This window comes from Lasiosphaeria miniovina (genome assembly GCF_030549165.1).
Source record: "Lasiosphaeria miniovina strain SMH2392-1A chromosome Unknown B0T26scaffold_3, whole genome shotgun sequence".
In the NCBI taxonomy this organism is placed as follows: domain Eukaryota; kingdom Fungi; phylum Ascomycota; class Sordariomycetes; order Sordariales; family Lasiosphaeriaceae; genus Lasiosphaeria; species Lasiosphaeria miniovina.
The window spans coordinates 2,101,228-2,122,595 of NW_026848222.1; the positions used below are offsets into that span (position 1 = coordinate 2,101,228).

Sequence of the window (21,368 nt, forward strand, 5' to 3'; positions counted from 1 at the left end):
TCTACATCCTCCTGGACCACCGACTACGGACCACCCTTTTCCTTATCGCCACTTTCGGGACAGCGTAGCTGCTGCTGCCGCATCGGCCGTCGCACAGCTCCTTCGGCCTCGGCAAGGCGCGGCGCAACCATGGCCGACGAACAGATAAACCTCCCCTCGCTAGTGGTCATTCTCGTGCTCTCGGGGCTTGTGCTCCGCTATCTCTTCTTCTCCCCGCCGACGACGCATGCCGTGGCCAGAGACTCGCTGGCGGCGCAGCGCTCCAGAGAAAGCGCCGTCGAGAGGATACAGCAGATGTTCCCCCAGGCGGACCGCAGGACAATACTCTGGGACTTGCAGCGCAATGGGGGCAACATCACGGCGACTACGGAGAGGATCTTGGCGGGGCGTATGGAGACGGTATAGCACCCTTTTTTGATTCGTTGGGACCCGCCGCAAGGCTAACAATGGATGGAATCGTAGCCTCCGATAACATTCCAACCGCCACCGCCACCCGGGTCGGCGCCCGCCAACGGAGCATTGGGAGGAGCCTCGGCGAGGCAGCCGGGGACTCTGCAACAACAGGCCCAAGCCGCCGCCGCCGCCGCCGCCAAGACCCCGTCGAAGCCGGCACCCGCGGACCTCATCACAAGATATAACCTAAAGGATAAGCTCGGGGAAAAGGGCGAGCCGGAGAGCGCTCCCACTCCGCCTGTTGCAGCCGGCCAAGGCGGCAAGGGCACCAAGGCTTGGAGCACAAACAAGGAGGAGCGGCAGACGCTGCTTCAAAAGAGGAGGGACCAGATGATCCTCGAGGCGCGCCGCAAGATGGAGGCCAAGATCGCCGCCGAGAAAGCGGCTGCGGCAGCAAAAGGCTCCGAGGTCAGTTAGCTGGTCGTGCCGGCCGGCCGGCAGGTGAAGACAAGAGAATGTAATGGGTGAGGAGGAGAATGCGATTATTGTTTGGGTCTCGAGCAGACTACCTAATCATAGCGGTTTTGGGTAATGCCAAGAGATTCTATTGATGGGCGGCGTGCGGGGCGTAATCCCCGTTATAGTGTGGGTTGTGAGTGTGTTGTGAAGAGAACAACGAGAGGGAGAGAGGGAGGAGGACGCACGCGCCAAGCAAACACGAGGAAACGAGAAGACGAGAGAAGAGTTGATAAGAAAGAAAGGAGGAAAGCGCATGCATGGCAACTAACCTAAACTACTAATCAGCGTAAAATGTATACCTACTTGATTCACGTCATTCCACGTCGCCTCCCTCAGAGGAGCTCTCTCTCTCGCCTCCACCTGACAGCCGTTCCTTTTTTTTTCTTTCTAACTGCTACCTGTTATACATGTCAATTCAATACCCATGTGCGTACGTAGCAGCTCGAGATAAATTCCTATGGTTAGGCATCACGACTCATTGTGCGGAAGCGGAAGCGGAAGCGGAGTAGTGCGTGTTAATGTCTATGAGAGACAGCAAAACAAGAAAAAGTGCCTCTGAGAGTTGGAAAGGGGGATTTGGGGCACGCCGATGGTTGCCCAGGACCAGGTTGGAAAATAGGTGAAAGAAAACAAATCAAAAACACATGGGAAGAAAGCTTCATCACGTGTATAGACTATATCAGAGAGACCCCCTTTTGCTTTTCGCTCTATGATGACGATCAGCAGCCACGTGTTGGCGCTGGCGCTGGCATGCTGCGGGCTTTTTTTTTGTCTGACACTTAATTTATCTGATAGCGTTCCCCACGTCTAGTGTTGTTATTGTCTTTCACCTCTAGGACGTTGACGAATAAATCGCGTCTTGGGTTGAGGTCTAGTATCTAGGATCTGCATCACGGATACCACGGATGGAGGATGCGTACGAGTCAAGGGGCGACGATGGACTGTCCACACAATGTGCATAGCAATACACTAGTGTGTGCATGGTATAATCCAGTTGCATAAAACATAGGACCTTATCTACGTATACAGTAGAGTTCGTCGAAACAAAGGAAGACCCCCCCAGTGGGGAAAAGGAAGCGGTTGAACTCTTGGTCCACAATGCTATGAATACATAGGTCGGGCACCTAAAGATAAGCTATGCATGGCATATGCTTCCGTAACAAGCCGTAGGTCTACTCTGGGCGCCCACTATCTACCTAGCTAGGACAATGAAATATGGATACTCCTAGGTAGGTATGGCACATCAACTGTCTTTCACATGCTCCGATCAGCTTGTGGCGGAATGAAAGCAAGACGCCACAACATTGGCGATTGCAGCGATTGGATGTGTGTAACTACATGTGGTGTTAGCTTGTGATAGAGTCAGAGGCGGCCGTAGCTCGGCTTTTTTATTCTAACACCGGAAGCCTGTACGGGCTGTTAGCAGCACTTTGAACGATAGTGTTAATTTCATCACATTCCAGTTGCGTGTCTACCATGTTCCCTCCTTCTCCCCCACCTCTCGCCGTGATTTATTCCGTACCCGGACCGCCTTTGTCCGGACTCGACTTGAAGCTGCTTTCACAAGTCCATTGTTGTGATTGTGGTCTCGTGTGAATGCGCAGCTGAAAGACTCACTCACTGCCTGGATGTCCTGGCCGGACTTCGACATTGCTGCTGTTTCCACCCTACTCTCGTTTTCCTCTTTAACCCCCAATGGCCTACCACGAGGGGCCATGTCGGCCAAAGTGTGCCTCACTCCCCTTGCTTGGCGAGAGAAAAACAGAGCCCCCTCGCCACGCTCACCTCTCTCTTCCCCTCCCTTATTACTCCGAGACAGATTTTGTACAAGAGCCGGCCATGGGCCCTCCCCTGGCAGCTAGACATCATAGCCGTGCCGCCGGAAGACCCCCAATCCCCCGAGGCTGGATGCCCTTGCTCAGCGAGATACCCAGGGGCGAGGAGAGAGTCATGGTTGAGAGCCGCGTGTCGGTCCTGTGGTCGGCCTTGCCTAACTCGCTTCGCAACATGGTGTCTCCCAAGGGCGCCCTGAATCGCTTCGCGTCGTGGTCGTCGGCCACCTCCGCGCCCGGCCTGGACAAGGCAGAGCCAGGCGCCACAGCGATGGGCGTCGCCGGGGAGCCGCCGGCATGGGGGGGTCCTCAGCCACAGCCCCAGTCCCAGCCCCAGCCCCGGATCCTACCACAAGCACAACCACAAGAATCATCTCAAGCACAACCACAAAATCAACATCAACATCGACACCAACATGAACAGCACCACCACCATCACTACTACTACTACGACCACAGCCAGCAGCTCCAACAACAACAAACTCCCCGTCAACCCCTCCGCCATCTTCAGCAACACCAATACCACCAAGACGTCCCGCAGGCAATGCCAGCGCCGACCACCCGGAGCTTGGTGTTCTCAAAGGCAAAAAGCGTCGTCTCGGCACTCAGAATGCCGAATCCAATGCCCATCGCATCATCGCCGTCGGGGGTGGGATGGAAGATGGGTAAGCAGGGTATGTGTTCAACTTCCCTCTTCATCATCAACACACAATCTCTCTCAATCCCAACCTACTCAGTATGTGAATGAAAACATACTCATCCTTTTTGATTTAGGTCTCAACCTCATCATGAGCTCGGGACAAGAGGCCGTATACGGGACCGTGTGCGCGGGCCAAGTGACGGCTTCTGCCCCCGGCGACTACGACGCGCAGCTGGAGCGGGCGACGTACATTGACGGCGTCAAGTACCTCCTCGACGGGCTGCCACGCGACCTGGACGGGGCCGAGGTGGCGGGGCTGCGGCTGGCCATGCCGGCGGAGCTGGCCGATAGCGTGGCCCTGCTGGACGAGGACCCCCAGACCCGCCACCGGAGGGTCCGGCAGAAGCATCACCACCATCAGGGTGGTCGTCGTTGGCGGTCAACCTCGACGGAAGACCGCGGCTTGGCGCACAGCTGCATGATGTTCGTGCTCGGGTGGCTGGTCAGCTGCCTCAGCTGGTGCCGGCCGCTGTTCTTCCTATGGGCGGCCGCCGTGCTGCGCGTCGAGCGCGAGTTCAAGCTCGCCGAGAAGATCATGCGCTTCGCCGTCGTCCTCGCCAGGGAGGTCTGCGAGGCCGTCGTCACCGTCTCCAACAGCCCCACCGGCCACGCCATGTCCGACGCCCTCGGGTTCGCCTCGGACGGCGTGTCGGGGTTCTTGTATGAGTTTGCCAGGGACGAGATGACGAGTCGCAGGAAGAAACGGGATTGATTGATGGGGGGATTTTCTTTCCTTTTTTTTTTCTCCTTTCCCGCATCTAGTTTCTTTGCTACTAAGCATGGTAACGCCCAACGGATACTCCAGCATCTGCATTTTTTCTGTTTAGTGGGACCTGGTGTTGGGTTGCCGTTAGAAGGTCATTCCGATACCCTGCATCCTGGTCTTCAACCATTCTGCTCGGTAATATTTGTTAAGGGGGCCGGCCGGCTGTGCTGGACAGAAATTATAGGTTGGCTTCAATAGAGAAATCTATAACATAACGACAAATGCATAAAAAAACAGGGCCTTTCGGTCACGATTAGAATGGATCTTGGATTTCCCTGTGGCACATTGTGAAATAACTCCCCAAAAGACTTTTACCAGAGACAATTCCCCAAAAAAGCAGGAACAACTGAAGTGTGGAGGCAATTCGGGATCAGTTCGGACACCAAGCACTAAGGCGCCTTGGATGCATGACCCGATTCCCGACCCTGAGTGGCGGCAATGGCCGACCCCACCCACACGGAAGAGCATGGGCGCCCAGACTGATTTCTGCTGCTGGCTGGATAAGATAAGCGATAGGGGACCAATTGAAAAAATTCTTGTCTCGCAGCTCGATTTCCTTCCCATCTATCTCCTTCCCTCCATCCATCACGGCTTGCAACGGCGGTCATTTCCCCTGCCGTCATCATTCGCTTCAACTGTTGTAAAGGCAGGAGCAGGATCAATTGGACAACCTCGTTGGCAAGCTCGACTATCCTGATCCCGATCCCGATATTTACGGGCGCTTGAGAAGCTGTTTCCTTCACCTCCGCTACAATGAAGACCAGCGTCCTCCGCCAGGTGGCCGTCTGCCGCGTCGCCGCCCTGGGCGCGCGCCGTGTGCACATTGCCTCCAAGACGACTACCTCGGCCTACGCCATCACACAGGCTCCCAGAGTTCTTGGGGCAACATTCCGCCCCCTCAACCACCTTAATCACCTCCAGCGGACCTACTCGACAGAGGCCACCGCCGATGCGGTTGCCGATGCCGCGTCGCCAGATCTCGTTAAACGCTTCGCAGACCTCTCGAGACTCAATGTCAACCCTGCCCTCGTCGATGCTATCACCAAAGGCATGCAGTACGAGAACATGACTGACGTTCAGTCTATGACCATCTCTCCGGCTCTTACTGGCCGCGATATGTACGCCTGACACCCATCCCCGCGCCCTGGCGCCCCTCTCTATACCGCGCAACCAATAGCTAACACCGCGTTTTATAGTGTTGCGCAGGCCAAGACCGGTACCGGAAAGACGCTGGCGTTTCTCGTTCCCGTGATCCAGCGCATCCTTGCCAAGGAGCCCGACCTCGCCTACCGCGGCAGAAGCAGGGCCCGGTCCGATGATATCCGCGCCATCATTGTCTCGCCCACTCGTGAGCTTGCCGAGCAAATTGGCGAGGAAGCGCGGAAGCTCACTCGTGGCCTCGGTCTCATTGTCCAAACTGCCGTCGGAGGTACCATGAAGAATGCCATGCTCCACAAGACACGCCGCGAGGGGTGCCACATCATGATCGCCACACCGGGCCGTCTGAACGATCTTCTCAGCGACTCGTCGAGCGGAATCGACGCGCCGCAGCTCCAGGCCCTGGTCCTCGATGAAGCAGATCGCATGCTCGACGTGGGTTTCGACGCCGAGCTCCAGGAGATCCTCACCTTCCTCCCCAATCGCCGTGACGTTCCCCGACAGACACTCCTGTTCTCGGCCACCATCCCCAAGAACGTGGTGGGCTTGGCCAGGAAGTACATTGACGGCAACAACTTTGAATTCGTCCAGACCACGAGGAGCGACGAGACCCCTACCCACGAGAAGGTTCCTCAATATATCGTGCCCTGCAGAAGCATCTCGACCGTCCTTCCATCCCTGCTCGAGTTGGTTCAGCGTGGGACCAAGGAAGGCTTGACCAACCCGGACAAGACTCCTTTCAAGGCCATGGTTTTCTTGCCAACGACCTCAGCCGTTGTCGCAGCTGCCTCCATCTTCCGCCGCATCGCGTATCAATACAAGGATATGCCAAAGGTCCTCGACATCCATTCCAAGCTCACCCAGGGAACCCGCACAGTCGCTTCAGAAACCTTCCGGAGGGCTGATTCCGCCATCCTCTTCACCTCGGATGTCACGGCCAGAGGCATGGATTTCCCCAATGTGACCCACGTTATTCAGTGCCATTTGCCTCCCAACAGGGAGCAATATATTCACAGACTGGGCCGAACTGGAAGAGCCGGCAAGGCAGGTGAGGGTTGGTTGCTTGTCGCCGACCTTGAACTATCGGCAGCGAGAAACCGTCTCCCGGGCCTTCCCATCCAGCGGAGCACCGACCTTGAATGCGCTACTTGCGACGTTGTCCAGCCCGACCAGCCGTCGCAATTCGACGACATTAAGAAGGCTGCCCAGCGGTTGCCCGCAGAAGTTCTCTCCGATATGTATATCGGCTATCTTGGGAATGCCACCAAGGGTATCGATCGCCAGGGTGTCGTCGACGAGATCAATGAGATGGCCTTGCATGGCTGGGGCATGGACCAGACGCCGCTCGTCCGCTCAAAAATGGTTCAGCAGATGGGCCGAGTAACCGGTCTTCGGATTGGAGAACCTTCTCGCAGTGACTTTGGAATGCGTGGCGGAAACTTCCAGGGAGGACGCGGTGGAGGATACGGTAGCGGATACGGTGGTGGACAGGGTGCAGGTCACAGCAGAGGTTTCGGCGGATCGCGGGACCGCAGCGGCTTCGGTGCCATCGAAAGCAGGAGTGAGTGGTCGCCGCGTGCAAAACCCTCCTTCTAATCGATCCGTCGAATCGGACAAAGAAGGAATCGAGGCATCTCGAGTGACTTTTAGCCAGCCTCACGAGGCAAGGTGCTCGTCTCTCGAAGACGCGCTACGTCTGCCTCGGACCCCCTAACTGGCGTGTACCAGTACCTAATTGCAGCGGGAGCGCCGGATCGTCATAAAAGGGAGGGCGGGTTTTTTACACAGGATGGAGTTTTACGGGGTCCATTTCTAGAGGCAAGAAAAGTTCTGCGTCATTGTACTAATAACAGGCGTTGGCCGGGGCATTCCTTCCTGTCTTGTCGATTGGGCTTTTTTGCTTTTGCCTCGCTGGGGGGGAGATGTGTCTGTCTGTTCGTTGAGTCTGCTAGGCCGACGCAGACGCAACAGGACTTGAAAACTCCACTATATGTTCTTTTTTGTCATATCTTTTTGTTTTATTATCTGTACTGTATATACGATCTCTTATCCAACTAGTAGGCTTACGGAAAGAATCACAAAATTGACTCTACCTGTTCCGTGGACGAAAGATTGTTGTTGACTTAAAGGACTTCAGCTTTTGTTGGTTTGTAATTTTGTCGCTGTTTTCCCGAGTCGGTCATTGAGGGTGGCGGCGAGGGTACAGTACATTAAGTATGTACTGTACAAGCTCCCTTGCTCAGTACGATTCTTCTCATTCTCGCCCTCGTTCTTACCCTCTCGACACCCTTCCATCATGTTTCCATTCACTGCCTTCTCTATTCCAAATCTTTCTGCAATCTTCATGTCACAGCAACCGTTAACAAACACTGCGAACTAGCCCCCTTCTGGTTGTCAACCGTACAGAATTTTATTTTCTAAAACTCCGTGTCCTAAAAGATATGTACTGAGTGAGTGCCTCGTTGTGTTGGTGTTTTTCTCTCTCCTCCCGAGTCCAAGTTGTGTGCGAGGCGTGCACAGTTCCTGCCCCTTCCCCCTTCCCCTTCCATTTGCATTCCCTCCGACCCCTCTCCCCGTCTCTGAACATCCTCGCTCTCACTTCCTCGTTTGCCCCCCCTTTATCCCATTTCCCAAGGCCCTGTATCCATAAATATAATATTGTGCAAGAAAAAAAGAAAAAGGAAAATGTTAATAATTTATACTCTGTTGTGTGTCCATCTGTGGGAGGATGAGGCTTGGGGGTTGGGAGGGGGTATGGGTATCATTTGTTGCGGCGCACATCGACATCCTGCTCGCTGATCTATGCACAAAACCACACGCGCACACGCACACATGCATGATGGATGGATGGATGGGCAAGGAAAATGACAAAAAGACAATGCAAAAGGAATAAAAGAGACAAAAAGAAAACCCAATACACACACTTCTGTCTCTCGTTTCCAGCGGTTATCTCCGAAACCACGTTGCATCGTCTTAGATTCATCACTGGTCGTAGGTAGCTTACTTGTTTTCAGCGCAGCAGGGTGTGCGCGTCCCAGAGCAGGACACGCTCGTCCCAGCCGACCGAGGCAACCCAGCCGCCGCTGCCAAAGAGGCACCAGTCGACGCCCGTGGCGAACTCGGTGTGGCGGTTCATGACGCCGAGCTGGGTGCCGGAGCGGATTTGGGGGTGCTGGGGCGGGGCGGGGGTCAGCGGGGCCGAAGAGCCGTCGGACCAGACGCGGACCGTCATGTCGTAGCTAGCGCTGACGAGCACGTCGCGGGCGTGGGGGCTCCAGGCCAGGCGGCGCACTGCGTACTCGTGGCCGGCCAGCACGGCCAGCGGGCCGCTGGCAGGGTTGCGGATGTCAAAGGTGCGCAGCAGGCGGTCGACGCCGCCCGTCGCGATGACCGTGTCCGTGTACTTGTTCCAGTCGTGCGTCAGGATCTCGGCGGGCACGGCGCCGGCGTACGTCTGGCCGTCGGGGAGGCGCGGCAGCACGGGACCGGCGGGCGCGGCGTGCACGGGGATCACCGTCGTCAGGTGGTACTTGGCCGACACGGGCGTGCGCAGGTCGTATATGCGTAGGTTCGAGTCGCTCGACACGGCCGACACAATGGCCGGGTTGGTCGGGCTGAACGAGGCGCTGTAGGTGCAGCAGCCTACGGGCAGCGTCGTCAGCGACGTGGGGCGGCTGGGCGACCACTAATTGGGGCAGAGGGTATTTGTGGTCAGTTCAGTCTGTCTCTCTTTCTCTCGCGCGCCTTTGGTGTCACTCTCAGCTCAGTAATCGAGGTAGGTGGGGAGGTGACATGTGCAAATGAAGGGCATAACTTACGATCTTGACGGTTCCGTCCCAGGAGCTCGAGAGGAAGGTGTCCTTGGTGATGGGGTTCCAGTTGACGGAAAAGGCCTCGCGCTTGTGCTCGTGGAAGCTCATGACGGGGAAGTCGCTGACAGACAGGTCGAACAGCTTGACGGAGCCGTCTCCGCAGGCGACGGCGAGCTGGTTCTCGTTGATCTCGGACCAGGCGAGGTCGTAGAGGGCGTCGTTGGTGTCGAACATCTTCTCGACCTTGATGCCGGCGGCCGTCAGGGCCAGGCAAAAGACGCGGCCGTTGCCGACGATGCCATAATTGGCCGATGTCGCCACGGCGAGGCGCGAGTCGTAGTAGGGCGAGTACTTGACCGCGTACGGGTTAAAACCTGGCGTACGGAATTCCAGCATTGAAGCCATGGCCGCAAACCGAGCCGAGTCGTCGGGTTCTTTTTGTTTTTCTTCTCTTTTTCTTTTCGGGTGTCTTCTTACCTCGATTAGCGAGTGATGTGTAGCTGCCTCATAGGAGGGGAAAAGAAGAGAGGATGTTCTTTTTTGGGGGTTTCGGGCAGGTGGAAAGCGCGCGCGAACGACGTCTAGGTCTAAAAACTAGACACTGTGATCCGATCCCCCGAAAAGCACCGGCGCGGCCTTGTTGTAATGTCGCAAGGTGGGCCTCGGCATCTATCTCCAGGCGGAGAGGTGGGGCACCCGCGCTGTGCAGTACTCTAACCGTGGGGTGAGATTTCATAGCTAGGGTAGAAATACGAGAAATACGTACGCGTAATAGTGTAATTCAGAGAAATATTACCCGAACCAGCTATGGGGGGGTCCCGTGACAGCGCGCCTTCCCGCCGCGAGTCCTCAACCCCGCAGTTCCAAATCAATTAAAAAGTCGCGTCAGAAGCCCCTCCTCACCTCGCCTTCGTCTCAAGTCGCTCTAACTCTAATTATCAAGTCGTACTTACACACCCCCAAGAGTCATCGAACAACCCCGAGTTGACTATGCGGCTCTCAGAGTTGACGTCGTGGGGACTCGATTCGACTAGTTTTGGCGGCGGGCAGCTTGTATCGTGAAATTCGTGATGGACGCGTTTGTGACAAGGAAAAAGAGGAAAGCTACGGGTAGCCCTGGCCCGGATTCCTCCAACCGTCTCTCCGAACCTTGCGGCTATCATGACCCCGAAGAAGAGCCTACCGACGTCAAGCTGGCCATGCTGTCGTCTCTGCACCCGGGTATCGACCAAGAGACGCTCCTCGACTTTTTACTAGCCCACGACGGGTCCGTCCCGGCTACGTCCGAGTCGCTCAGAGCACCGCCGCCTCCTGCCAAGAGGCTCGGAAGTTCTGTGGTCTCGCAGGCATCGCTGCGCTCATATACTACCGCGTCTTCCATAAGCTGTGACCCTTTGCCCCCGTCCAAGAAAACAAAGCTGCTGTCCCGAAAGGGGGCCACTCTCCACCTGTTTGACCCCCTTGACATTGGTGAGCACACGCCTTGCACCATTATCCACAACTTCCTTCCCCAAGAAGATGCCAACGAACTCTTGGTTGAACTCTTGGACGAGTCCAAGACATTTGAGAAGATCTCGTTCAAGCTCTTCGACAACGTCGTCGCCAGCCCCCACACGTCGGGCTTTTATGTTGGCACATATGATGAGCTGGAGCAACAAAAGTATGAATATGTGTACAATGGTGCAAGGCTTTCGGTACGGCTCTCTCTTGTTGTAACTTGCACCATCTCGTTATAATCAATCAATCAACTAACCTGCGACCCAAGGACGTCCGGAAGATCACCCCCCAGCTAGAAAAAGTCAAGGCTCGCGTGCAGACGGCCGTCAACCTCGCCATTCAAGAACGTATCCGCACCCGCTACGGCGGCAAGAAACTTAGGTATCAGTCGCCCCAGCCCTGGTGCCCAAACGCCGCCTTTGTAAACTGCTACAACGGGCCACAGGAAAGCGTTGGCTGGGTAAGTCATATAACACACGGACTCTGGTTACAAACAATGGCGACAGCTCCTAACATCCACACAGCACAGCGACCAGTTGACTTATCTCGGCCCGCGAGCCGTCATAGGGTCTCTATCTCTGGGGGTGACAAGGGAGTTTCGCGTCCGACGCGTGCTGCCCAAAGACAGGGACACAGACAATAATGACAGCAACAGCTTGCTTGACGAGAGCAACCCCGACGCCGAGGGCCAGATCGCCATCCACCTGCCGCACAACTCGCTGCTGGTCATGCACGCCGAGATGCAGGAGGAGTGGAAGCACTCCGTGGCGCCAGCGCAGGCCGTCGACCCACACCCCGTGTCGGGCAGCCGCCGCATCAACATAACGTACCGCGACTACCGCCCCGAGTTCCACCCACGTCTCACGCCGCGGTGCCGCTGCGGCATTGCGACGGTGCTCCGCGTCGTGCAGAAGAAGCGCGACAACCGCGGGCGCTATTTCTGGATGTGCCACGCCGGCAATGTGCCCGGCAAGGAGGGCTGCACCTTTTTCCAGTGGGCCGAGTTCGACAACGACGGCAACCCCATGTTCAAGCTTGAGACCGCCGGCGGTGGCAAGGACACAAGCACCGTCTCTGCTGCTGCTGCTGCTACTGATAACTAAGGTACTTAAATAGCACTGCTATCCTTCTACAAACAAAAAATACGTGTGCAATACGCAAGGTGAATGAGATGCCAGAGCCTTTATCCTCTACTGCTTTGCTGCCCAGTCTATCTATGCTTTGGAGAACATTAGGTATAATCATAAACTTTAATATTGACACATACATGGAATAGGCACAGGAGTAATAGGTCACGCAAGGGTCTATAAACTGCACCCATTGCTAACAAGGAGATACGCCAATTTAATACCCAAATCATATCCATATTATTTCGTCTACCTAGGTACCTACTCTAGGATTAGCTTCCACAAATTATTTGTATCGCCAAAGTAAAAGGCTAGCTTATACAGACCACCACACACACACACGCTACCCCATCAAATGAACACAACCAAGGTACCCAAATCATTCCTCGCAAGTTCACAAAGACTATGTGTAGATAAGCGGCGCGAGAAAAAATTAATCACCTTCCCATACCCGATTCTCGTTTTCACAAATTGTATCAAATGACTTACGTGTATTCTCATCGTAAGCACCACCAGGGAGAGGCAACCAGCCCATTCTTTTTTTTTTTTTTTTTTTAGTAACCCCCCCCCCTCCATCTCCCAGACCCATCTATCCATCTATTTCATCAATCTATCTACCTGTCCATAGCAGTAAATCTACTTGCGAAAAGGAGTCAAGCTCCTCTGAGCTTTCTGTCATATCTCCAAAACTCTATCCATGTCAAACAAAAGAAAATGAAATATATAAGTAAAATTAATTTTCAGGGGTATCATCATCGCCATCTTGTCCATCCTCTAACCCTCGCAACCTAAGCTAAGCTACTGTGACATGGCGCGTCGTCTTATCTGGCCTCACGCTGCTGTTGCTGTCGCTGCTACCGGTGGGGGGGGACGCGGCTGCGGCGTGCGGCTCCTCGCCGGCGAGCTCCTCGAGGGTCTTGCGCTTGGTCTCCTTGATGAGGGCAGTGGAGCCGAGGCCGAGCAGCATGAAGAGGGCGTAGATCTGCAGCACGTGGTTCATCCAAGGGTTGGGGTCGCCTCCCGGGACGGCGCCGCGGGTGCGCAGCGGCGCGATGGCGCCCTGGCCGATGACGGAGCCGAGCTTGCCGGCGGCGGCCGAGATGCCGTGGCTCGTCGACCGGTACCGCGTGGGAAAGCACTCGCCCGGCACGATGAAGGTCGTGCTGTTGGGGCCGAAGTTGAAGAAGAACTGCGCCAGCACGAAGATGGCCAGCAGCGCGTTGGGCGCGAGCTGGTGGTACGCGAAGCCCATGACGATGAACAGGATAGCTAGCACTGCGAACCCCATAAACTGGATGGGTTTGCGCCCGACCGTGTCGACGGTGAACACGGTCACCCAGTAGCCCGGCACGGCGCCGGCCAGCACGATGATCATGTTGCCGACGGCCGTGTTGTAGAGGATCTGGTACGTGCTCGTGGCACCGGCCGTCGAGTAGCCGATGACGCTCAGGATAGTGGCGTTGTTGAGCGAGATGCCGTAGTAGGCGATGTCGAGGAAGCACCACGAGAGCGCGGTGCCGGCGAGCAGCATGGCGTTCTTGGGCTTGGCGTAGTGGCGGCAGAAGTCGCCCCAGCTGGCCTTGTTCACCTCGAGCTTCTCGGCCGCCTGCCTCTGCGTGGTGATGCGCGTGATCTCGTCGGGGCTGCTGCTGCCCTCGGCCTTGCCTTCTCCCTTCAAGTAGGCCTCGACGTCGCCCTGTGCCTGCTCGACGTCCCGGGCCACGTCGAACGTGTACCGCGGCGTCTCGGGTATGGTCAGCCGGTAGTAGAGGGCGATGCAGCCGGGCACGGCGCCGAACCCGATTAGCATCCGCCACATCTTGTCGACCGACTCGGCGCAACCATCGGTGCACGTCGCCAGGCTGCTTGACATTTTCAGAGACTCCTTGAAGCCGAGGGTCAGGAAGAGCATGACGAAGGCGCAGCCTAGCTGGCCGAATCCTTGCATGGCGAACACAGCTCCCATCATGGCGCCGCGCCACTTGGTCGTGGCGAACTCTGCTGTTATGATGGAAGAAAGGGGATAGTCTCCTCCGATGCCCACGCCCTGGAGCCAAGTGTTAGCTATCATACTCCTCGTCCAGGGGCTTCTTGTTTCGTCTGTACTTACCATGAGCACCCGCCAGAAGATGACGACGCCGATAATGTTCATAGACGGCGACGAAGACGCGAGGGACTGGGCAAAGGTCGCAAAGATGATCAGGAGCAGCTCCAGCCCGTACATGCGCTTGCGGCCGACAACGTCAGCGAGGGCGCCGAAGCCGAGCTGGCCGACAATGGTTCCCGCCGAGGTGGCGAGCTTTATGGCCGTGTCAGACGACAGGGGCATGTGGCCGACGCCGGGATAGTAGACGACGCCGAGCATGGTCGTCAGCAGCGAGACGGCAAAGATGTCGTACGAGTCCGTGAAGAAGCCGATGCCAGCCACGAGGATGGCCCTGACATGGTACCAGCCGAACGGGGCTCTGTCGATCTCTGCGAGGGCGAGTCTTCTCCGCTCATTGACGTCCTTGACGTGGAGGAAGTCGTTGTGGAAGTTGTGGTAAGCATTGTTGCCTCCCGCGGTCTTCTTGGCAGCTTCCATGGCTAAAGCTTGTCTTGTCTACTCGAGGCAGCTAGCTCTGGTGACAATGGCAAGTAGACAGCTAGGGGCTGTGTAAAAGGGGGGAGGGGTCGTGGTGTGAGGGTTGTCTGCTGTCTAAGGAGAACAAGAAACACTCGGATCTGAGACAGGACAAGACCTCAGATATAGGGAGAAGGGGGGAGACCTCAGATGGTATGTGCCCATGGAGCATGATACAAGAAGAGTGAGGCAGCTTGCCGACACATCCATCCATGACTGCCTTACCTACCTTGGCGGAGGGTCTGGGAGAGACATCTCGGTGGCATTTGCCTGGTGGACGTGCGGGCACCTAACAAGCATGGAATACTTGCACCAGAGCACGCGAGCAGTTGCCTATCTCAGGTAGATGCCGTAGCTGCGGGACATCAACGTGCATACATAGACATGGACATGGACATGGACATGGGTCTGGCAATCGAACGGCCGTTCAGGTAGGAGATTGCCGAGGCAGGTCAGATCTGGACCATCTGGTGGCGCTCATCTGCCATGGATTGGCTCTTTCGGCCGTGCTTCCAAGAAAAGACCCTAGCAGGACCTTGGGAGGGCCCGGAGAAGTCACCCACAGTGTGCCATGTGCCGAGCCTGTAGCGTGTGTAGGACCTCCAACACAGCTGTGCCGTCGCGGATCTGGAGCCTAGAACTAGCACCCCGAGGTGCCTTCCTCGCGATACACAGCCGTTAGGACGACCACGTTTTGGCTCCCCAGCTTCTGGTTCGTCGAGGGCGCCAAGCTTGCCCAGCCTCTTGGGTCCGCCCCTTGCTGCGAGCTCCTCAGCGGCAACCCCACAGGAGCTGATAAGCCTGCAAGAATCATGACTCGCAACCGGGACCCTAGACTCCTCAGCTAATAGAATCATCGGACGGCACCACAGGGGCCCCCCACGAGTCTGCCACGGCCGAGTCTGGGCTTGGTCTGAACTTTTGGCGAGTGGGGATGGAGAGCGGGAGTCTTGTCCGCAGCGTTAGATGTCCACTTGGGACTAGTTGGCATTTGCAATGCCAATCCTTTCATTAGAAAAAAAAAAAAAGACCCCTCCAAGTCTACCCACATCCAAACGAGGAAACGAGGCACGTGTGCCTCTTTTGCGTTGGCTGGCAGCTACACGGGGACATTTGTTATGACTTCTGTCATGTCAAGATAGCGTGCACTGCAAATGAAGCGTTCATGCCGTCGAAAACTGTTACAGGCCCACTCACGACTTTCAAGGTTGTACGTCTGAACTCTCAAGGCCGCTTATTGGGAATTTGGGTGTTTGCACGCGGTAAAACCACAGGGTTGCAACGCAGACTCGTTAAACCTCTTCTATCCTCTCATCATCGGGGATCTCACCCGTCTTAGCCGCCGCCTCGCCCTGCTCGTCGCTCATCAGCACCTGGACGAACCGGTCGCAGGCCTCACGGACGTCCTCATTGTCGATGTGCGTGTGTGTCTCTCGGATGATTGGGTATACGCTGATGCTCCTCATCAAGTCCCTGCCTTCTCTCGTACTGGTCAACAAAAGGAGCGTCTCGACGTGAGTCTGGATGATGTTGGGGTCCGAGTCTCTCTGCTTGACAGGAGGCAGCAGCTGCAGATCCGGGAGCATGGCCATGGTCTCATCCTCGTCATATGGCTCGCCCCCTATAATGGGCAGTAAGATATAGGGCAGGATGTTGATGCCGTCTTCATCTAGGAAGGTCTTGTGCGAGGGCACGTCGAATGCGGCATTCTTGATGGTGCTGGCCACGCCCTTCCGCCTCACGTCAGATTTGTGCTCGGTAAAGACTTTGATCTTGTTCAGTGGGATCACATCGTCGTAGCTCTGCTTGGTTATAAAGTACTGTCGAATCTCGCTGTGCTTGGCGAGGTCGGCAAAGAGGTAGGCAAGGTAGTCGAAGTCGGCATGTTTGTTGTAGGAGCCGTCCATGCCCTTGACAAATAGGTCGACGAGCTGGTTGAGCACGAGGTCGTCCGATCCTAGGTCCTGGACGGTTTTCTGTTTCTTAGTAGCAATGCTCTTCAGCCCTTCCCATTTCGCTAAGTTGGCGAGTAGCATTGAGAGAAGGTTGGCATTCGGCTCGGCCGGGTCCTAGAGGTAGGTAGGCAAGGTAATTAGCATCTTCCACTAACACTCGCTCGCGCTGTCGTCAAATGCGAAGAGAGAGAGATAAGAGGGCACTGGATGAAAGGGTACACGCGACCTGACGTACCGATATATTCTGTAGAACTATATCAATGAATTTGTCGTCGGTTGCTATATACTCGAGGACATCGCGATCAGCCGATAGGTTGATCAAGATTGTCAAAGCATGCTCTGCGATTACCTGCTCACACTCGCCGTCAGTACAAGATTTTTTTCTCCAGAAATGAAAAAGCTCTATACTGCGTATGAGCGCTCTTACGGGGTCATCTCGGACGAGAATTTTCAGATGTTTGACGGGCAACAACTGGTCTGACTTGAAAATGGAGGGATCCTCAATCGAGTAAGCTACCAGGTTCTCGATGGCGATCTTGCGCAGCTGAGGGTTTGGGTGGGCGATGAAGCCTACAAGCTGTACAATAGCACACAAATGGATGCATCTCGTTAGCAGAGTCCGGGCGACAAAAAAGGGCAGGAATGTCTATAATAGCACAGCGATTACCTCTTGTAGCTCTGTCGGCATCTTGGCTGTCCTTTCCTTAGCAAGGTCTGGAGATGTCGCTGTGCACGATCAAACGGAACGAAAATTCGTTTTAGACTTAGAATTAGAATTAGAAGCCCTGCGCTTCACTTTCATGGAGGGGTAGTCAAGAGAATAATATGCGGGGTAGCCACGATAAGAAATTATCAAGAGCCGATAAGGGATCGTCCCGCCAGTTTGGTTTGGATGCGTCATTGGGGCGCTATTCTCGGCCCGACCTAGGCTTCTGTCCGGGTTCCTTGGCCCTTTTCACGGCACAACATATATCCGTGACAGGTCTGTTCAGCCAATCACAGCTTCTGCGCAAAGGGGCGCCCAAAAGTTACCCCACGAAGGGGGGCAATAATTTTTACGATAAGCCCCCAAAAAATACGCCGGCAAAAAAATCCAAAGAGGTACTTTGAGTAGTGACTGGGTTGCTTCAACTGGAATTGCTATCCCACCGCATATATCCTCCGGCACCGCAATCCGATACCGACAGCGAAAATGCCAAAGGCTACTACTCCGACATTATCTCACAAGAGGCGCCATAACCCGCTCGAGGACGATCTCCTATCGACTGGCGTTCTCAAAAATGGGTCGGGGAAACAATCGAAACGGGCGGCGCCGGAGAAGCCCGAGGAACAGTCGTATGTCGACGCCAAAGCCTCGCGCAACATCCTGGCCATGAGCAGGAGCCTCATTGAAGAGGATGCCCAAGCCCGTGCGGACCGAAACCCGCCGCCCGTTCCGTCTGCCTTCGACTTCGACCCGTCCCGATTCGAGGAGGATGCCGATGCCGGGGAGGACTATGCGAACGAGGAAGCCTGGGGCGACGAGGACGACGTTGTCGAGGAGATTGAGATTGACGCCGGCGACCTCGAGACATTCAACCAGTTCATCACGCCCACTCTGAACGAGGACCCGCTCCTGACACACGGCTGGGATGGCAAGCCCGAAGCCTCAGATGCCGAAGGACTTGGCCCGAGCTTGGCAGACCTGATTCTGGCCAAGATTGCCGAGAAAGAGTCGGGTGGCCAGGGCGGACTACAAGAGCTCAGGAGCCCCATCGAGGAGGAGTACGAGCTGCCGCCAAAGGTGGTTGAGGTCTTCACAAAGTACGTCCCGGGCATCCTGTGGCAGCTAATGCCGACCCTAACAGTCGTGCGGAGTACTCACATAACATAGGATCGGACTTATCCTGGCTCGGTACAAGTCCGGGCCGTTGCCCAAGCCCTTCAAGATTCTGCCAACAATACCGCACTGGGAGGACATCCTGCAGCTTACACGGCCTGATTCCTGGTACGTATCCTTGCCTTCTCATGGCAAGATGCCTCGGGAGAGTTTGAGGGGCGATACCACCCTGCTGCTCGTTTCAGGGCAATTCTTACTGACTGGCTTCAAACAATAGGACACCAAATGCTTGGTATGTCAACAAATGACGGATAACCCAGTTTCAAAATGCTGACTGCAGCTCGCATAGCTACGCAGCGACGAGGATTTTCGTGTCTGGGAAACCGCTGGTTGTCCAGAGGTTTATGGAGATGGTGATTCTAGATCGTGTCCGTGAGGACATCCACGAGCACAAGAAACTGAATGTCCATCTGTTCAACTGCCTCAAGCGGGGTCTGTACAAGCCCGCAGGATTTTTCAAGGGTGAGTGTCTATTGAGCGGTTTTTTGGTGGAACAAGCCATGGCTAATCTATTGATCACAGGTTTTCTCTTCCCGTTGGCGGCCTCGGGTAAGTTAGAGCAAAGGACTCGATACACTATCATCCACAAACCTGAAAGGTCCAGGTAGGAGATATCTGTATTCGCTAATCAAACTACCAGGAACCTGCTCTTTGCGTGAGGCCCAGATTATCTCTGCCGTCTTGGCCCGAGTGTCGATCCCAGTCCTTCACTCGGCTGCAGCCATCAAAACGCTTTGTGATATTGCTGCCGAACAAGTTTCGCACCAGTCGGAGAGTGTCAGCGCGACCAACTTCCTCATCAAGGTCCTCCTGGAGAAGAAATATGCCTTACGTAAGTCAAAGACTCAGAACCGACAGTCGCCTTTTTAGAGGGGGTGGACGATCAGATGCTAAATCCTCCAAACAACAGCGTGGCAGTGTGTGGACTCGCTAGTGTTCCACTTCATTCGGTACGCTGCGGCGACAAGGGACGTCGATATGACTGGCGCCAAGTCGTTGCCGGTAATTTTCAATCAGTGCCTTCTGGTCTTTGCTCAGCGGTACCGAAATGACAGTGCGTATCCCTTCCCCTCGGAAAGAGGTCCCCTTGGAGAGAGATTGCGGAAGAGACCGGAAATTCTAACCCGCTCCTACGTACAGTTACCGAAGATCAGCGCGAGGCCCTGCTGGATCTTCTCCTGGCGCACGGTCATGAAAAGATTGCGCCTGAAATTAGGAGAGAGCTTCTTGCCGGGCGTGGAAGAGGTGTCCCGCTTGAACAGCCAGGGCCAGCCTTCGATGGCGACGACACAATGCTAATAGACTCATGAAGGACGGTAATAAGCCAAACCCAAAAGAGACATAAATGAATTATGAGTTTTGTGCTTGCATCGGCAATGCAGCTCCGTGCCCGGACCGTCCCATTCAAGGAGAGACTGATACTCGATAATTATGTGTTTGGCTCTCACGTCGCCATGCTTATGTCCAATGAATGAAAACCATGAATCTGCCCAATCAGCGCGAGTCTCGGGATAGGAGGCAAGGGATCTCCTGAAGGGCCCTATTTTCTCAAGCCAGACACTCACCAGGCTGCTTAGGTACTGTACCTCAGATTATAGAAAAGATAACTGCCTGCCTACCTATTAGGCCACCGCCACCATCGCTCACGGATCACGTCTGCTGGGATCTCCATGACGGTTATATATGTCCTTCCACGCTCCACGCTCCATGCAACATCGATATAACGAGCCTCACGCACGGGAAATATTCCCATGTCCATATATCCTTGTGGGTTCATGTGAAAGAAATGCTCCGGCTTCGCCACCTCAATCTCAGGAAGGCACAGCTGACAGCTCCCGTCAAGAAGGAAAGGAAAGGGGTCGCGCCTTCCGGCTGAGTTGACCAAGATGCGTCTCAAATTCCTCGAATCAAACAATCGACGCTACTAACAGTCAGGCCACATGGGCAAGGCACCTTGAGGAAAGAACGACGGGTACCTTACTTTCAAAGAATGGTTGGTTGGTATGATGGGGTTCGTCGCGTCCATCAAACTTGGTTCGCGATTTATTTTTCCTTCAATGTATTCTTCTACCTTAACCTTTGTATCTTTTTCTTAACCCCATATATGCCTATTTTAATTGACTACTGTCTACCGTACACCTAGTTTTGGCATAATCGCATTCACCATTGATCGCTCCAGGCTCAAGACCCTTTCGGCGAGATCTCTTCCATCGCTAACCTCGAGAGACATCAAGAACTCCAGGCCTGCCACCCCAATAGGTGGCGGGATCAAGAATGGATTCACGTAAGACCTCCGTACCACCCAAGAAGGCCCTTGGGCAGTTGGTAGGAGATAGGGCTGCTGCTGATTGGATTGGATTGGATTGGATACAGTTCGGGCGGCGAGATGGCGCGGACCTCTGGCCATGACGCCTCCGCTTCCTCTGGCGACGGCCACAAACATGGCAGCAGTACAAAATCCCGAGCACATCTTGGGTATTTCGACTGGGTTATGGACGGCTCAACAAGCAAGGCACCCACGGTCGGAACGCCGTTCCCGTTTCCCTTTCAGAGATTGAGGGAGTCCTACCCCCCGGCCCGGAGCCCCGTGCTCGGTGTCGACCCGCCTCGGCCGCCCAAGGAAGGATGCGAATGGGTCTGGTTCCCCGAGGGATACTGGGCGGAGCGAGAATTTAAGTCTCTGGGGAGCGTGGGCAGCAAGGCGGACTCCAAGTCGTGGAGGCGGCGGAGGAAGTCGGCCAAGAGCCAGAGTGGCGGCGGCGGCAGCGGCCAGGACAGCGGATCCGTCACCGTCTCGCCCACGTCTCTGGCGTGCAAGTTCTGGAGCTCTTCACCACTTACCCCACAGAGCCCCTATCTTTCCGAAGAGGCCCATGTCCAATCACTGCAGCACCCCCCGGCTCCCGTGGTCGATTTGGTAGATAAGGACAGCGAGCGACTCTCTCCAAAGTCCCGAGGAGTTGTTCCAACTATCCCGGCCATGTCTGCTCCAGTGGAGACCAAGCCCAAAATCGCCAGCCGACTCTATCACCAATTTCCCCCGTTGAGCTGGAAAGCCATCAGTAACACGCTCCAGAAGGCCCGGGACGTGAGTGCCCCTCTCCAGT

The 21,368-nt window shown here is 55.4% G+C and overlaps 8 protein-coding genes across 8 annotated transcripts; 5 read left to right on the forward strand and 3 right to left on the reverse strand.

Moving 5' to 3' along the window:
* Nucleotides 1-129: 129 nt before the first annotated feature.
* On the forward strand, nucleotides 130-870 carry B0T26DRAFT_641373 (uncharacterized protein; the record flags this gene model as incomplete). The annotated part of the gene is made up of 2 exons (XM_060437331.1): nucleotides 130-399; nucleotides 463-870. 2 exons carry the CDS (start codon nucleotides 130-132, stop codon nucleotides 868-870), a joined length of 678 nt encoding a protein of 225 aa, XP_060298156.1.
* A 1,881-nt stretch (nucleotides 871-2,751) lies between these two features.
* Nucleotides 2,752-4,156, forward strand: B0T26DRAFT_749654 (uncharacterized protein; the record flags this gene model as incomplete). The annotated part of the gene is made up of 4 exons (XM_060445135.1): nucleotides 2,752-3,021; nucleotides 3,113-3,276; nucleotides 3,336-3,418; nucleotides 3,519-4,156. The coding sequence occupies 4 exons, from the start codon at nucleotides 2,752-2,754 to the stop codon at nucleotides 4,154-4,156; spliced, it is 1,155 nt and encodes a 384-aa protein (XP_060298157.1).
* Nucleotides 4,157-4,755: 599 nt separating this feature from the next.
* On the forward strand, nucleotides 4,756-7,460 carry B0T26DRAFT_701923 (P-loop containing nucleoside triphosphate hydrolase protein). The gene is made up of 2 exons (XM_060441612.1): nucleotides 4,756-5,328; nucleotides 5,407-7,460. Exons 1-2 carry the CDS (start codon nucleotides 4,964-4,966, stop codon nucleotides 6,962-6,964), a joined length of 1,923 nt encoding a protein of 640 aa, XP_060298158.1. The 5' UTR covers nucleotides 4,756-4,963; the 3' UTR covers nucleotides 6,965-7,460.
* A 918-nt stretch (nucleotides 7,461-8,378) lies between these two features.
* Nucleotides 8,379-9,585, reverse strand: B0T26DRAFT_642297 (peroxisome biogenesis factor 7; the record flags this gene model as incomplete). Its single annotated transcript, XM_060437428.1, has 2 exons — nucleotides 8,379-9,053; nucleotides 9,187-9,585. 2 exons carry the CDS (start codon nucleotides 9,583-9,585, stop codon nucleotides 8,379-8,381), a joined length of 1,074 nt encoding a protein of 357 aa, XP_060298159.1.
* Nucleotides 9,586-10,250: 665 nt separating this feature from the next.
* On the forward strand, nucleotides 10,251-11,780 carry B0T26DRAFT_739510 (GRF zinc finger domain-containing protein; the record flags this gene model as incomplete). Its single annotated transcript, XM_060443719.1, has 3 exons — nucleotides 10,251-10,874; nucleotides 10,946-11,137; nucleotides 11,202-11,780. The coding sequence occupies 3 exons, from the start codon at nucleotides 10,251-10,253 to the stop codon at nucleotides 11,778-11,780; spliced, it is 1,395 nt and encodes a 464-aa protein (XP_060298160.1).
* Nucleotides 11,781-12,302: 522 nt separating this feature from the next.
* B0T26DRAFT_209207 (major facilitator superfamily domain-containing protein) lies at nucleotides 12,303-14,633 on the reverse strand. The gene is made up of 2 exons (XM_060433790.1): nucleotides 13,915-14,633; nucleotides 12,303-13,851 (listed from the first exon to the last, which is right to left on the reverse strand). The coding sequence occupies exons 1-2, from the start codon at nucleotides 14,386-14,388 to the stop codon at nucleotides 12,598-12,600; spliced, it is 1,728 nt and encodes a 575-aa protein (XP_060298161.1). The 5' UTR covers nucleotides 14,389-14,633; the 3' UTR covers nucleotides 12,303-12,597.
* Nucleotides 14,634-15,501: 868 nt separating this feature from the next.
* B0T26DRAFT_209237 (uncharacterized protein) lies at nucleotides 15,502-17,258 on the reverse strand. Its single transcript, XM_060433791.1, has 3 exons — nucleotides 17,050-17,258; nucleotides 16,618-16,959; nucleotides 15,502-16,496 (listed from the first exon to the last, which is right to left on the reverse strand). Exons 1-3 carry the CDS (start codon nucleotides 17,068-17,070, stop codon nucleotides 15,720-15,722), a joined length of 1,140 nt encoding a protein of 379 aa, XP_060298162.1. The 5' UTR covers nucleotides 17,071-17,258; the 3' UTR covers nucleotides 15,502-15,719.
* Nucleotides 17,259-17,433: 175 nt separating this feature from the next.
* B0T26DRAFT_209327 (Bystin-domain-containing protein) lies at nucleotides 17,434-19,872 on the forward strand. Its single transcript, XM_060433792.1, has 8 exons — nucleotides 17,434-18,185; nucleotides 18,256-18,369; nucleotides 18,479-18,493; nucleotides 18,551-18,723; nucleotides 18,784-18,810; nucleotides 18,902-19,093; nucleotides 19,172-19,315; nucleotides 19,402-19,872. The coding sequence occupies exons 1-8, from the start codon at nucleotides 17,575-17,577 to the stop codon at nucleotides 19,569-19,571; spliced, it is 1,446 nt and encodes a 481-aa protein (XP_060298163.1). The 5' UTR covers nucleotides 17,434-17,574; the 3' UTR covers nucleotides 19,572-19,872.
* Nucleotides 19,873-21,368: the final 1,496 nt, after the last annotated feature.

Excerpts from the sequence above, each read along its gene's own strand:
- B0T26DRAFT_209237 (XM_060433791.1), bottom strand. The coding sequence starts at position 17,070 with ATGCCGACAGAGCTACAAGAG. Across the intron at positions 16,960-17,049 it reads TGCCGACAGAGCTACAAGAG|CTTGTAGGCTTCATCGCCCA; the intron begins GTAATCGCTGTG and ends GCTATTGTACAG. Across the intron at positions 16,497-16,617 it reads TAGTTCTACAGAATATATCG|GACCCGGCCGAGCCGAATGC; the intron begins GTACGTCAGGTC and ends ACCTACCTCTAG.
- B0T26DRAFT_701923 (XM_060441612.1), top strand. The coding sequence starts at position 4,964 with ATGAAGACCAGCGTCCTCCGCCAGGTGGCCGTCTGCCGCGTCGCCGCC. Across the intron at positions 5,329-5,406 it reads GCTCTTACTGGCCGCGATAT|TGTTGCGCAGGCCAAGACCG; the intron begins GTACGCCTGACA and ends CGCGTTTTATAG.
- B0T26DRAFT_209207 (XM_060433790.1), bottom strand. The coding sequence starts at position 14,388 with ATGGAAGCTGCCAAGAAGACCGCGGGAGGCAACAATGCTTACCACAAC. Across the intron at positions 13,852-13,914 it reads TCTTCTGGCGGGTGCTCATG|GGCGTGGGCATCGGAGGAGA; the intron begins GTAAGTACAGAC and ends ACTTGGCTCCAG.
- B0T26DRAFT_209327 (XM_060433792.1), top strand. The coding sequence starts at position 17,575 with ATGCCAAAGGCTACTACTCCGACATTATCTCACAAGAGGCGCCATAAC. Across the intron at positions 18,186-18,255 it reads GTGGTTGAGGTCTTCACAAA|GATCGGACTTATCCTGGCTC; the intron begins GTACGTCCCGGG and ends CACATAACATAG. Across the intron at positions 18,811-18,901 it reads CTTCCCGTTGGCGGCCTCGG|GAACCTGCTCTTTGCGTGAG; the intron begins GTAAGTTAGAGC and ends TCAAACTACCAG.